A 12,848-nucleotide genomic window follows, 5' to 3' on the forward strand; every position below is an offset into this window, starting at 1 on the left:
TCTGATGAAACACAACTTTTACAGGAAAGATTTCTGACATTATAAAACTCAACTCAAATGTTTTCCTATCTTTCCATACATTTAAATACATTTAAGACTTGAAGTACATGCATGATTTTTTCAGGCCGAGTAAAAATAAAAACATTATTTCTCGCCCGGGTTTTTTAAAAAAAAGGGTTAAAAAAAGAGGACGACTGGCTTTTATTTTGTATTTTGTAAATTTTTGTATCGAAAAATAGGTGTAAATACCCACATTGTACCCTATATTTAACGTATAATGCCTGAAAAAGTAGGCCTTTTAAATTTTATTTATTTACACCTAATGATCACATAACCAGCAGAAGTGTTTCTTGCACATTAGTAAGGCTATAAAAAGCATTTCAACATCCTAGACATCTTTCAAAAGTTATAACTGAATTTCAAACAATGAAAATAAATTTGAAATGGCCTCATAAAAGGAAGCGTGAGGGGACGAGAAACATGTTTTATTTTTTACTCGGCCTTATAAAAACATAGGGAGATATACTTGATCGGTTTTATATCGACTGAAATTATCGCACGCTTCGTTAACTTCTTACTTTTCACGGGTTATTGGCACCAAAAATGCACTGTGTTGTTATGTTAATAATTCTGAAATTTTTTCTTTGTCCTGGATCGGATTCTATAGCATTAAAATTTTGAGCCGTTACGTTGATCCAGTCACTTTTGTCACGGTTTTATTCGTTGGTTTACATTTGGTTAGGAAACATGTTATATGCAGCTGACTCATGAAGTGAGTCAGTGGAAACAGTGCATGCAGTGGTTACTTTGCCTTGGAAGTTTTAAGAAATCTACAGGGGCGAGACTATTCTTTACGCTACCGTAGGCGACTTAATCGATTGGTATCATGTGTTTCGATTGTTTACTGGCGTTTCCGCTGTTCTCGTCCAGTCCACAAGCCGGTGCAAAGAAAACATTGCTTAAATTGTCCAGGCCGAATACTCCAGCACCAACAGAGGCAGACGCTCCGTATGGACCACCTTTGAAACATGATTTAAATCCAGAAGATCTTCCAGTTGCATCTGAGAATGGTTCAAAAGGGGCTCAGCCAATAGATGACGGTGATTCGGGAAATTATCATCCACAAGAAGGTGCTGAAAACGACAGTATGGACCCATCAACAGGTATGTATGCTAAATGTGTAATATGATTAATTTTGAAAGTATTCACATCATATCATTATGAATGATCATCGGTATTTAAAATTATCAGAAAAGAAAATACACTAGCTTGTAGAAGTACTACTAGTACTAGTAGTAGACTCCGGGATCGAGTAGGCCTACCATATGGTACGAAAACTGTATTTAAATGTATATTAACTGCCGTCCATATATTTTTAAGCATACAAAAAAAACCAACAACAACTGAATGGTGATTTTATTTATAGCTGAGACCATTATGGTCTCAAATTTATACCGTTACGGACCGTATATGGACGTACCATGATTAAAACAAATTCTACCAAAAACCTTTGGCATTCAGTAGTACTATTTTAATAGTACTATACTTAAAAATGTATTTAAAAATAAAGTATAAGTAATAATGTATAGGCCTATACATGTATATACATCGATACATTTATTATCGATACAGCTGAAGTCATAGTCATGAAGTATACTTTTGTTTGGTGGTTGTTGTTTTTTGTCGCTTTGTTCTTCTGTTGATCTATTGATTTGCCCGAAACCGTGGCAAATCCATGCACGGTTTTGGGGTACTCTGTTTCGACTGCATATCCCAAATTTGGCATTCGATCAACTCTTTTGCAATTAATGGTCATTCATTCATGGGGGGGGGGGATTACTTTTTGGCATGCGTTTGGAGCCGAAAACATTTCCTCCCATGCATGAATACTGATTACAAGGCAATAGGACTTTGTTACAACTTTCAAATCGTGGGTTACTTGCATTTAAATGAACGCCGCAATATCAATATTGGGACTATTACAACACATGTCATATTAAAAAATAAATGCGCAGATATAAATTCTGCTTCGACTGCATATTCCAACTTTAGCTAACCACAACGACCAACCGTTTTGAAAATAGTCATTCGTTAAGGGGTTCTACACCTGGCCAATTTGTGCCTATTTTTGCTTTTTTCTCAAAATTTATAGCGCATTGGTGACAAGTAAGATATGTATATTATAGGGGCAAGGACTACAACTACTGTACTGAAAATTCAGCAATTCAAGGCAAGTAGTTATTGATTTATTTATCAAATATTGGTTTCCCCTCATTTTTGACTGTAACTCCACAACTGTTGTCTATGCTGAAATGAAATTTCCAGTGCAGTAGTTGTAGTCCTTGCCCCTATAATATATACATATCTTACTTGTTACCAATGCGCTATAATTTTTGAGAAAAATGCAAAAATAGGCACAAAATTGTGCAGGGGTATAGTACCCCCTTAAGCGACGCGCGGGTAGTTACATTTTGGTATGTGTTCACATATTTACATGTTATAAAAATTAAAAACAAAACACTTAATTTGTTTCACTGTTTTCAACTAAAGGTATGGAATTAGACGCTGTCGTGTTAGTGGACATGGATGGTGCAGCGTTAGGAAACCATAAAGAATCTCCTCCGCTAGAGACAAAGCAAAATCATGACGAATCCACACCATCAGATGAGAAATATGTCTACGAACAAGAAGTGGAAATAGAGATAGAGACCAGTCTCGATGAGCAATTGCCAATCGGATCTGGTGACAGTAGTAATACAACAGACAACACGAACGATACGATGTCTACACTGCAATCGACTCAGAAATTACTGGGCCATGCCACAACTGTAACAGACGGGGAAAAGAAAACGGTATGCTTGGGAAAATGTTTGACCTTACTAATATTATTTGATAATGCATCGTGATATTTGTCAGTTAAAAAAAAAAGTATCCCTCTCATTGTTACATATGTAAAAAGTACAAGTGCTACAATGTGTGCTACAATTTGAAATTACTTGGTACTCTAGGTCGGTAAACATGGGTGAAGTTTAATCTTTCCCTAGAGAAGTCCTTTTTAGAAGGCTGAGCTTTCGGAACTCTAGCGAGTGCCATCTTCAGAGCCAATGTGTGCTACAATTTGTTATCAGATCAGATCAGATCAGGTCATCTGCCCTTTCTATTGCTAACCAACGTAGACTTTCCTGCGCACGGGCCTCCGTGCAGAATTACACTTTCAAATTGTCAATCTACGTGTATATGTGACACGATCTGCTATTGGGGGAGGCATTTTCGAAAATTTACTATATAATTATTATACCTTATACATGTACAACCTTTAGACTATCATACTGAAAACATCAAAGGTCTATAAGTCTAGCGTGAGGGGCTAAACTAACATAACTAACTTTTCTTCGCATCGCATCTGTTTCTCTCCTTTCTTTCCAGCATGCGTATAGCTTTTAGCCTGGTTTGAAACATTTTGTTTGAGCCAGGTCTCATCAAAGATCCATGTGCGTCTTCACAAGGAGTGACCGTTTAAACAAACAAACAAACAAACAAAGACTTTGAAAGGGTTCTTGGCTATGCTGTATGAAGAACCTTCAAGAGAAATGGTTCTTGTAAATTGAAAGAACCACAAATTAGTTCTTTCTGCCTTTTCCAGAACCCTTTTCTAAAATGGTTCTTTCTATAACCTTTCCAGAACCCTTTTCTGTTCTTTATAGAACCATTTAAGAATTCACATACAGGACAGCTCAAGAACCATTTTAGGTTGTACAAAAATGTACTTAAACCTGCTTTTTGCTCAATGAAACGATATGCTTACCATGTAAACATTATACACACACACCCGCTCCACATCCACAACCCCACCCAACAATTTACAAAAGCGGCATGTGAGCATAATTAACTCATCATGATTTTCTATGATTGTTTTCAGGACCAACAACCTAAAGTTATTGGACATTTAGAGGTCAATCTCGAGTACGACGAAGCCGGTGGTCGGTTGAAAGTTGCCATTATGAAAGCTTCTGACCTGCCTAATAAGCAACAGGGTGGCTTCAACAACTATAGAGTCCGTCTTTCCCTACGCCCCAAGAAACAGCAAAGTAGCAAAACGCGCATTCGACCCGTTGACGATCTAGTCTTTAGAGAACTATTCCGTTTTCGTCAATTACCGAAAGAAGAACTTCCGATCTTAGAACTGCTTTTCAAAATGCACGGGTGTGGAAAATATGGAAAGGAAAAACTTGTTAGTGATGCAATTTTGAACTTGTCTGCATTAAAAGCAGCCGCAAAGCAAAACTTTAATATTCCACTATTAGAGGCATTACCGCGTGAAAAGAGCAAAAGTGGAACAGAAAACAGTTGAATTTAAAGGCAGAACTTTTATTTGACATAGTGTCGCATGCTGGACATTGCAATCATCATCAGTCGGCTGCGGAGCAGGCGACTACAAGCTTTCTCCTTGGACATTGCAAATATTTCCTTGGTTTGCTTGGTATGACAAAAAAATTACAAGATCTCTCCGCCAAAACTTAGTTGGTATTCATCCTTTTTTGGTATTATGTGTATGTTTGTATGTATGTTTATGAAATAATCATCATTATTGGTGTCCATGTATTACAAAAGGCTACATATTAAATGTCGCGGGCCCTGGTGTGAAATGTATTTGGTAAAAGACGTGAGCATATGGGAAATGTAGGCTTCATCAATATGCGATGCAAGCTGATGAGGACAAAACCCGATTTACCTAGACTGTCAAACATTCTTGAAATACTCAAAAACTAAAACCACATTCCCCTTCATCACTCCACAAATAATAACTGCATTGTACAAACCTACTAGCACAATTGAGTTTTCACACTCGTAACCCCCCCCCCCCCACCTAACAGCAACAAAGCTATAGTGCTCCTGGAGCACTTTGTGTTGACGATAATTTAATGTACAGACCTACTCGTTTCATTGACCGCGAACAAAAAGTGCTCCTCTACCGATTGCGTTGATCAATAATCATAATGGACAAGGATTAAAAAATGTATAGTTTGTACTATCTACAACCTATCGTTATTGAGTTATTCTGCAAAAACCTCATTTTTAGGCACAATATACAGGAGTCAAAATTTCAACTTACTCCGATTTGGAAAAAATGGTGGCAAATTGCTCATCTTGATATAAGTATTAAGAAACGGTATAGAACTTACATGTACCTTCTAAATTGTTTACTTTACTTGTTATGTGCAAAAGAAGTCGGAGATCAACCGTTTGACCCTGTTTGCACTCCATCTCAGTAAGTGAACACAGTAGATATAGGCAAAACTATACTTTTTCTGAATTTATTTAGCTACACAAACAATTTGCTACAAATTGCCCAAATCGGAGTAAGCTAAAATTTTGATCCAATGTACTAAAAATGAGGTTTTTGGCGCCAAAATATAGGCATGACTTTGTGATTCTTTGTGAAAAGCTTCTAATTTCACTCTTGCTAGATTGACTTCGCAATTGTTTTGCTAAAATTATGCCCAGCTCAGAAATAAAACCACAATTTGCTTGGATTTTATTTTATTATTGTTTTCTGATATGCACAGGATAAAATGGTGAGCGTATATTCTTTGTTTAAAATACAAAATTAGGATTTATAAAAACACCAAATAAATCCTGACCTTTGTATGGGTTCAACCAGTTTACCGTGTGCCTTAGAAACCCGATAGACGCGACGGTGACATCTGACCATACACTAGGATCCACAACCCCGTCCACAACATGCTCATCTATCATGGGAACAGTTCTTAAGCCCTAATACATTTGTAGGCCTACTTTCATCCTTTGAAAATTTGGGTACACAAACTCATTTATTAAAAAAAAAAACCATACACAAACTCATACTCTGCAACTTGAGGTCAAATTTTGCACTATGATTATGTAATTGAGGTTATTGGACTATGCCATTGGGATGAGACTATTGTGGTCCATAGTGATAAAATCAATTAACGAGGACTCTACTGATGGCTTTTGTTTGCTAATTACCATAGAATCTATATAGCGGTTATTGCCAAAGTTGCAATATGGTGGCACAATTGGGCGGAAAACTGTATGCAAACAACACGGCATATTAATTATACATGTTCTACATTGTTGTATTTTAAAACACTGAAGACCAAAATTGACGTTATTGCCATGATTGGATCATGGAGGTAGTAAGCCTACTACAACTCTGGCGGAAATTCGTTGCCACACCAGGGCCACACCAGCACGTTCTGGTGTTAAAAGCACGCAATCGAAGCTAAATATGGGATAGTTCCGTATTATTTTGTATAATAGTTGCAAATGCACATTCAGATTACACTCGCCCCTTCCCCACCCCCCCACCCCCATTTTCCAATGTTGGGAGACTGTAATGTAGAAATGATGACGATTTTGTCCAAATCAACATTGCAATAGGGGAGCGGGGAAGGATGTTGGCCAATTAACGCTCAGGTGTGGCAACATTTTTCGCCAAGGTTGTAGCAGAGAAGATGACTCATCTTCTCTGGTTGTAGCTATACTACCTCCATGATTGGATTAAGTAAATAACTAAATCCTGTTATCTACCCAGCAATGTTTGCTTATCATAATAATTGTAACAAACTGTAGACAGAAAAGGCAAACAGACAGAAATTTAGAGTTTTAAATTAGAGAGTTGACAGGAAGTTGTAAGAGTTAAATTGTTATGGATATGATTGGTGTAAGAACGAAAAAGTTGAATGTCAGATCAAAGTCATCCGAGGTGAATTAAGTAATGTCAATCACAAATTGTTACAGGTCATTTGAGGTGGACTAAGTTTATATTTGGATTGTCAGAACACCTTCCCCAATCAGACACATTTCTCTTGTTTGGCTTGACTTTGCAAAGAGCGTCTAATTTCGGTCTTGCTAGATTTACTTCGCAACTGTTTTGCTTAAAAGTATGCCCAGCTTAGAAATAAAACCACAATTTGCTTGGATTTGATTTGATTATTGTTTTCTGACATGTTCGGGATAAAATGTTGTGCGTATATTCTTTGTTTAAAATACAAAATTAATGGACTTCTTTCTATGCTAATATTACATTATTGTTTTAAACAGAAAAAAAAAATTATCCAAACAGTTGGGCGCCCATTCCTTTTTTAAAGGAATTTTTATTGTAGAATAACTCAATAACGATAGGTCGTAGTACAAACTATACATTTTTAAATCCTTGTCATTAGGCGAGTAATTTGATACATCTTTCAACAAGATCGAAGCATTTTGAGTTTTTAGTCCACTAGATGATCGAATGGGTCTATTATTAACACCCCATGGTATCAAAGATTGGTTGACATGGGTGTTAAACTCAACCATTTTTTAAAACCCCTTGCTCTATAGTCCTAGACTATTTTCAGACCAAAAGGGTAGTCCGTAAGTAATAGTAAGCAAGTAAATACCATTTTATGCTTCAGCAAAAACTATTCGCGTCCCCGTGAATGGCAGCCCAATTTTGCCAGGTATATGGATTTCTTCACATTATTTATTTTTCTATTTGTTTATATATATTTGCTCTTTATAAATAAGACCTCAAAATGTTAAATGTAGTGTTTTTTAAAGTTAATGCTGCACACAAGAACTTCAAATTGCCTGGTGCATTAACAATAGGCTTGTGGTTTCATGAAAATGGTTGTTTAGCTTTTCTGGAATGGTATGTCAGTTTGAGTTTAGCATTATGTTCGTAAGTAGCTTATAAGCAAAGGACTAAATCGAATTTATAGCATTAAAACTTGTACTTTTGGGCAGACAAATAAAATCAGTGGATAAAAAGGTCAAATCTTGATTCCTGATAAAAATGCTAAATAAATACAATAACCTGCAACTATTAACCCGGTGATATTTATACATGGTCACGAAGTACTTGAGTGAACTAAAGGGATCGATTTTTAACCATTTGCCATTAAATTTGTATTAAGCCTATATCGCGAATTAAAAAAAAATCAAAGTTATTTGATATCAGAAGGACATTCCTTGTCTTCAGAATCCAATTTGGTGTGTCTAATCGTAATGTGCTCTCAGGTCCCACAAAAATACTGTGCAAACGTTGCTATACGATTCCTTAAATAATACATTGTTTATAAATTTTATAAATACTTTCTAAAAAATGCATTAATCATTACGACCACGTTATCTTTAGTATTTCAATTAGTCCTAAAAGCTCATTAATCTTTACTCCAATCCAATATACCCGTACGTAGTGCTCGAAGTTATCCTATTTTTTAAATACCAGAGAAATCATGCCACATAATATAAAACGTTGCACTGGTATGGTCTTGGCATTTGCTTAATATCTACCCAAGTCTTTCATTGTTAAGTGATGCCGATTTATATAAGTGTACACAAATGTTGACAATTATTTATCACTTTAAATGGTAATTTTATATGAAGTATATAGTGTAAACCTGATATTGTATGTTTTTATTTTTAATAACCACCATATGTGCACTACTAAATTGTACTGATTTTATGCGTTAAATTATTAAACTATGGATCAAACTTGTTACTCATATTGCATCTTTATTTTCAAAGATTGAAAAAGACATTACTATTAATAGGGATGTCACAGTGGCTGCACAATAATTCTGCCACGCTGTGCATGCAAGCATAACAGTGAATTGAAAAGCGCGCGCTTCAAAGTTGGCCAATTTTAGAAAACATCCATGTCGAAAAATGAATTTCCTTATATGTTCCATTTATCCCAATTGTTTGAATTTTTAATATATGGTGTGTGAAGTCTTTCTGAGGCTACCATCGGGTCAGTAAAAATTAATTATTGCTTTGTTTAAGAGCTACTGCCTGTTTTATGAAATTTTTGACGATCGCTCATAAATCAGTAAATATAGGCCTATTGAAATAATCTGACCTACCAGCATTTAGCTGAAATACTAATCTTTCTTAGCATTTAATACACACCTATGACGTCGCGCTATTGTTTTACCGCTCCATTATTTTCCACGAATGGAGCGATGATCACAATAACACGCCATTCGTAAATGCCTTTCTCTTTTCTCTGAAAAGCAAATACTTTTCAGGGAAAAAGTACTGGCATTTACGAATGTAGTGTTAATATCAATTGCACTTTTGAAAAGCAAGTATTTGCGAAAAGTGCGGTATTGTTATCATCACTTCATTCATGCAAAACAATGATACGAAAAACAAGAAGAAAATGATTTTCATTAATACAATAAATTGAGGAAGCGGATAGCAACATTTGCACAGTATTGTCATGGGACCTGAGAGCACATCAGACATATCGAATTGCATGCTGAATACGAGGATTGTCCCTATATCTAATAATAATAATAATTTTGATTTTGTGAAATTCGCGATATAATACAAATTATTAAAATTTCATATTTTTATATTTTTCCAAATGTAACAGTCCTCGAAGTAAACTTTATAAATCTAATGATATGTAATTAAACTATAGGCCTATGTAGCTGGGATGAAAAGCCGACTCAATTGAAAATTTGACCTTTCATATAGAACTTAAACATTTGTTTCCAAAAAGACCTACATTTTTTAGTGTTTTGAGGAAAAAATCTATATCTTTAATAATGAAGGTCACAATTTTCATATGATTGACGGCTGTTCAACCCAACTTCCTACTATTTACTGCATATCGTTAGATTTATACAATTTACTTTGAGGACTGTTAAATTTCAAAAATATCAATTTTTAATAATTTGCCTTAAAATGTGTATTGTATCGCGAATTTAATAAAATCTAAATTATTTGATATCAGAAGGATGTGTCTGATTTGCTCTTAGGTGCCACAAACAAAATACGTAAAAACGTCGCTATCCGAGCCCTTACAATGCAATCTGTGAAAAGCAAGTCAAGATCAAAACGGGCAGGTTAAATTGTTGGCTAAGTACGTTGTACTTATTATGCAAGATGTGTTTTACCCTCACTTAGGCTTTACTTCGTAGGCCTTTACTTTTATTTATTTGGACCTTTCTTTCTACGCTTACTGTTTTTTATAACATTTTTTTTCCTTCTTTATATTTTTATACGTTTTCAGTGGCTTAGGCCCTACATATAATTTGTCATATTTTGGGCAACATTGCTACATATACATAATACACATTCTGTATCAATGTATTTAGGCCTATGAATCTGTTTATTTTCAAATCGTTCTCTTCGGGCATGTTTAATAATGATAAAAGCCACAGTAGGTCTATTTTCTGTATAATTTTTATTTGTCATTAGTATATTTGATGTTTCATCTGATGGTATTTTGGCATGCTTGAATATTTACTTACATCGATCAGTAGGCCTATCCGATACCGTAAAACGGGTAACTTTGGGCACTTTTCAGAGTTTTTAAAGCACTGCTTCCAAACAAAACCAAATATATTTCTAATTATCTCTTTTTATGACGTTAGGGTTCCTTCTACACCTTGAAGTTGAAAAAGATTTTGAATAATTTTGAAAGGGTGCCCTAGGGGTTGAAAATAGCCTGACCAAAGTTACCCCGCATTTGGGGCAACTTTGGTCAGAGTATTACATTCCATGAAGAAAAGAAAATGAAAAAATTGATCTTCGCTGTATATGGGCAAGGTTTTGTTTTTGTGACATTTATCCCCATGCAAAATTAAGCAAGCACGCATCCTTGCTCACAAATATCGATTTTTATTTTGTCTGAAAAAAATGTAAAAAATGCTCATTTTTGGTCAAAATGCCAATATTTTCGTAACTTTCAAAGAAATTGGACATGAGCGACTTCTTCCAAATATATTTCTTAACAAATTGAGACCAAATATGACTAAAAACAATATTGCTGTACGGAAATATGACCATTTAAAAAATATATTTGAACGACCAAAGTTACCCCGCTTACCGAAGTTACCCCCATTTTACGGTAATTAAATAATTACAATGTTAGGGACGCTCCATTTGATTTCGGAAGGGGACTGGAAGTTGAGGTGGCTTTTATTTCGCGTCGAAGGCGGCGAAGTTTGTTTTGTTTTTTGCCGACAAAGTTCAAGGACAATAATAGGCCTAGGTAAAATGTGTTGTAGTACATTTAAAATTTTCGTACCTTTTCGTACCTGATTTTGGTCCTTCTGCTGCGAATCAACGATATATATCCTCGGAATGATTCCATCAAAAATTATCCAAGATAAACAATAGTGTCCATAATTGCATGGTTGTTCCAAAATCGTAAACTCGATTCACAGAGAAGAGTATCATTGCTCAGGTATAGCGATAGGTGTAGTTTTCTTGAGGTTGACAACTGTAATGACCATTTCATATGAGCCTATACATGCTATATGACCTTTTTGCCAATTTTCCTTATTATGCAAAATAGAGACCTAAACGCAACATGACGCAACTACTTCACCAGTTAATACATAAGAAGTGGGCATAAAGAACTATTGATGGTCTAATCACTTTAATGATTTTACGAATCTACGTTTATTCAATTTGTGTAACAAACATTTTAAATCTTTATAATTCAAGAAGGTGGTTACGGATGATTTGAACTAAACACCTGGATCGTGATATGATGGGTATTTCTATAGAAATTTTACATAAAGCTGAGTCGGACTATTTTTGCACTCGCACCTAAAATTTAGTACGATCATTATATTAGTGTATTGTCCGGCATCAATGAGTAATTGATCAATTTGTAAAGAGCTACTTATTTCAATAACACTCCATTCGTGAAAAATAATGGAGCGGTAAAACAATAGCGCGACGTCATAGGTGTGTATTAAGTCGGTTAATGGCCGCGGATTAGAACGTGAGTGGGTAAGAATGGCTTCGCCGCTCCGCGGCTTAGCCATTCTTACCCACTCACGTTCTAATCTTGGCCATTATCCTATACGTAAATTATTTCCGCCGACAACGAATGAACTATTTGAGGAAAACTAGTTGAAACATAACATTATTAATGATATTTCATAGGGAGTAGTTTTACAAACCACAATAGCTCTAAGCCATTGTGTGTGTCCAAGGCCATACTATTATTGTAAACGCAGTACAGAGGAATTCCGGTTCCTTTTACCATTTGTCCTACCATGTTAATCCAGGTAACATTTGTCTTACCATGTTAATCCAGATTGGCATCAATTTTGCATATTAATTAGCTGAACTTAGTCATTTTTTCAGCCTTAATTTGTCTGCAGATTGGCCCAAATTGTTAAGGGATCTAAAATGAGCGTTTATTGCGTTTCGACAGTAGTATTTTTGTGGGACATGAGAGCACCTCAGACCTATCGAATTGCATTCTGAATACGAAGCATGTCTTTCTGATATCAAATAATTTTCATTTTTGAAAATCACAATATAATACAAATTTTATGACAAAAATTTGATATTTTTCAAATTTTTGATATATAACAGCCCTCGAAGTAAATTATATAAATCTAATGATATATTCTTAAAGTGTATGTAGCGACGGTCAATTGAAAATTTTGACCTTTCATATTGAAGATACAGATTTTTTCCCCAAAAGACCTAATTTTTTTTGGTGTTTTGGGAAAACAAATCCATATCATCAATACGAAAGGTCAAAATTTTCAATTGATCGTCAGTATTTCATCCCACCTACATACACGTTAAGTATAAATCATCAGATTTATAAAGTTTACTTCGAGTACTGTTAAATATCAAAAATATCAATTTTTAATGATTTGCCATAAAATGTGTATTAAATTTAGTTGGACTCTATAACCAAATTTTAGTTGGACTCTATAACCAAATACTGGATGAAAAAAGGATACCAGTTTGCTGGAAAGAGGCAAAAGTGATCCTCCTTTTCAAGAAAGGTGAAAAAACAGACATCAAAAACTACAGACCTATCAGCCTGTTATCACATG

At 35.1% G+C, this 12,848-nt stretch overlaps 1 protein-coding gene across 1 annotated transcript; it reads left to right on the forward strand.

Annotated features, from left to right (window-relative positions):
• The first annotated feature begins 667 nt into the window (after nt 1–667).
• LOC140153690 (uncharacterized) lies at nt 668–5,398 on the forward strand. The gene is made up of 3 exons (XM_072176514.1): nt 668–1,163; nt 2,551–2,852; nt 3,920–5,398. The coding sequence occupies exons 1-3, from the start codon at nt 887–889 to the stop codon at nt 4,349–4,351; spliced, it is 1,011 nt and encodes a 336-aa protein (XP_072032615.1). The 5' UTR covers nt 668–886; the 3' UTR covers nt 4,352–5,398.
• Nucleotides 5,399–12,848: the final 7,450 nt, after the last annotated feature.

This window comes from Amphiura filiformis, chromosome 5 (genome assembly GCF_039555335.1).
Source record: "Amphiura filiformis chromosome 5, Afil_fr2py, whole genome shotgun sequence".
Taxonomy (NCBI): domain Eukaryota; kingdom Metazoa; phylum Echinodermata; class Ophiuroidea; order Amphilepidida; family Amphiuridae; genus Amphiura; species Amphiura filiformis.

What these genes read in the sequence shown, in the direction of transcription:
- LOC140153690 (XM_072176514.1), top strand. Translation starts at nt 887, where the DNA reads ATGTGTTTCGATTGTTTACTGGCGTTTCCGCTGTTCTCGTCCAGTCCA. An exon ending in CAGTATGGACCCATCAACAG is followed by an intron (nt 1,164 to 2,550) that starts GTATGTATGCTA and finishes TTTCAACTAAAG; the next exon opens with GTATGGAATTAGACGCTGTC. An exon ending in CAGACGGGGAAAAGAAAACG is followed by an intron (nt 2,853 to 3,919) that starts GTATGCTTGGGA and finishes GATTGTTTTCAG; the next exon opens with GACCAACAACCTAAAGTTAT.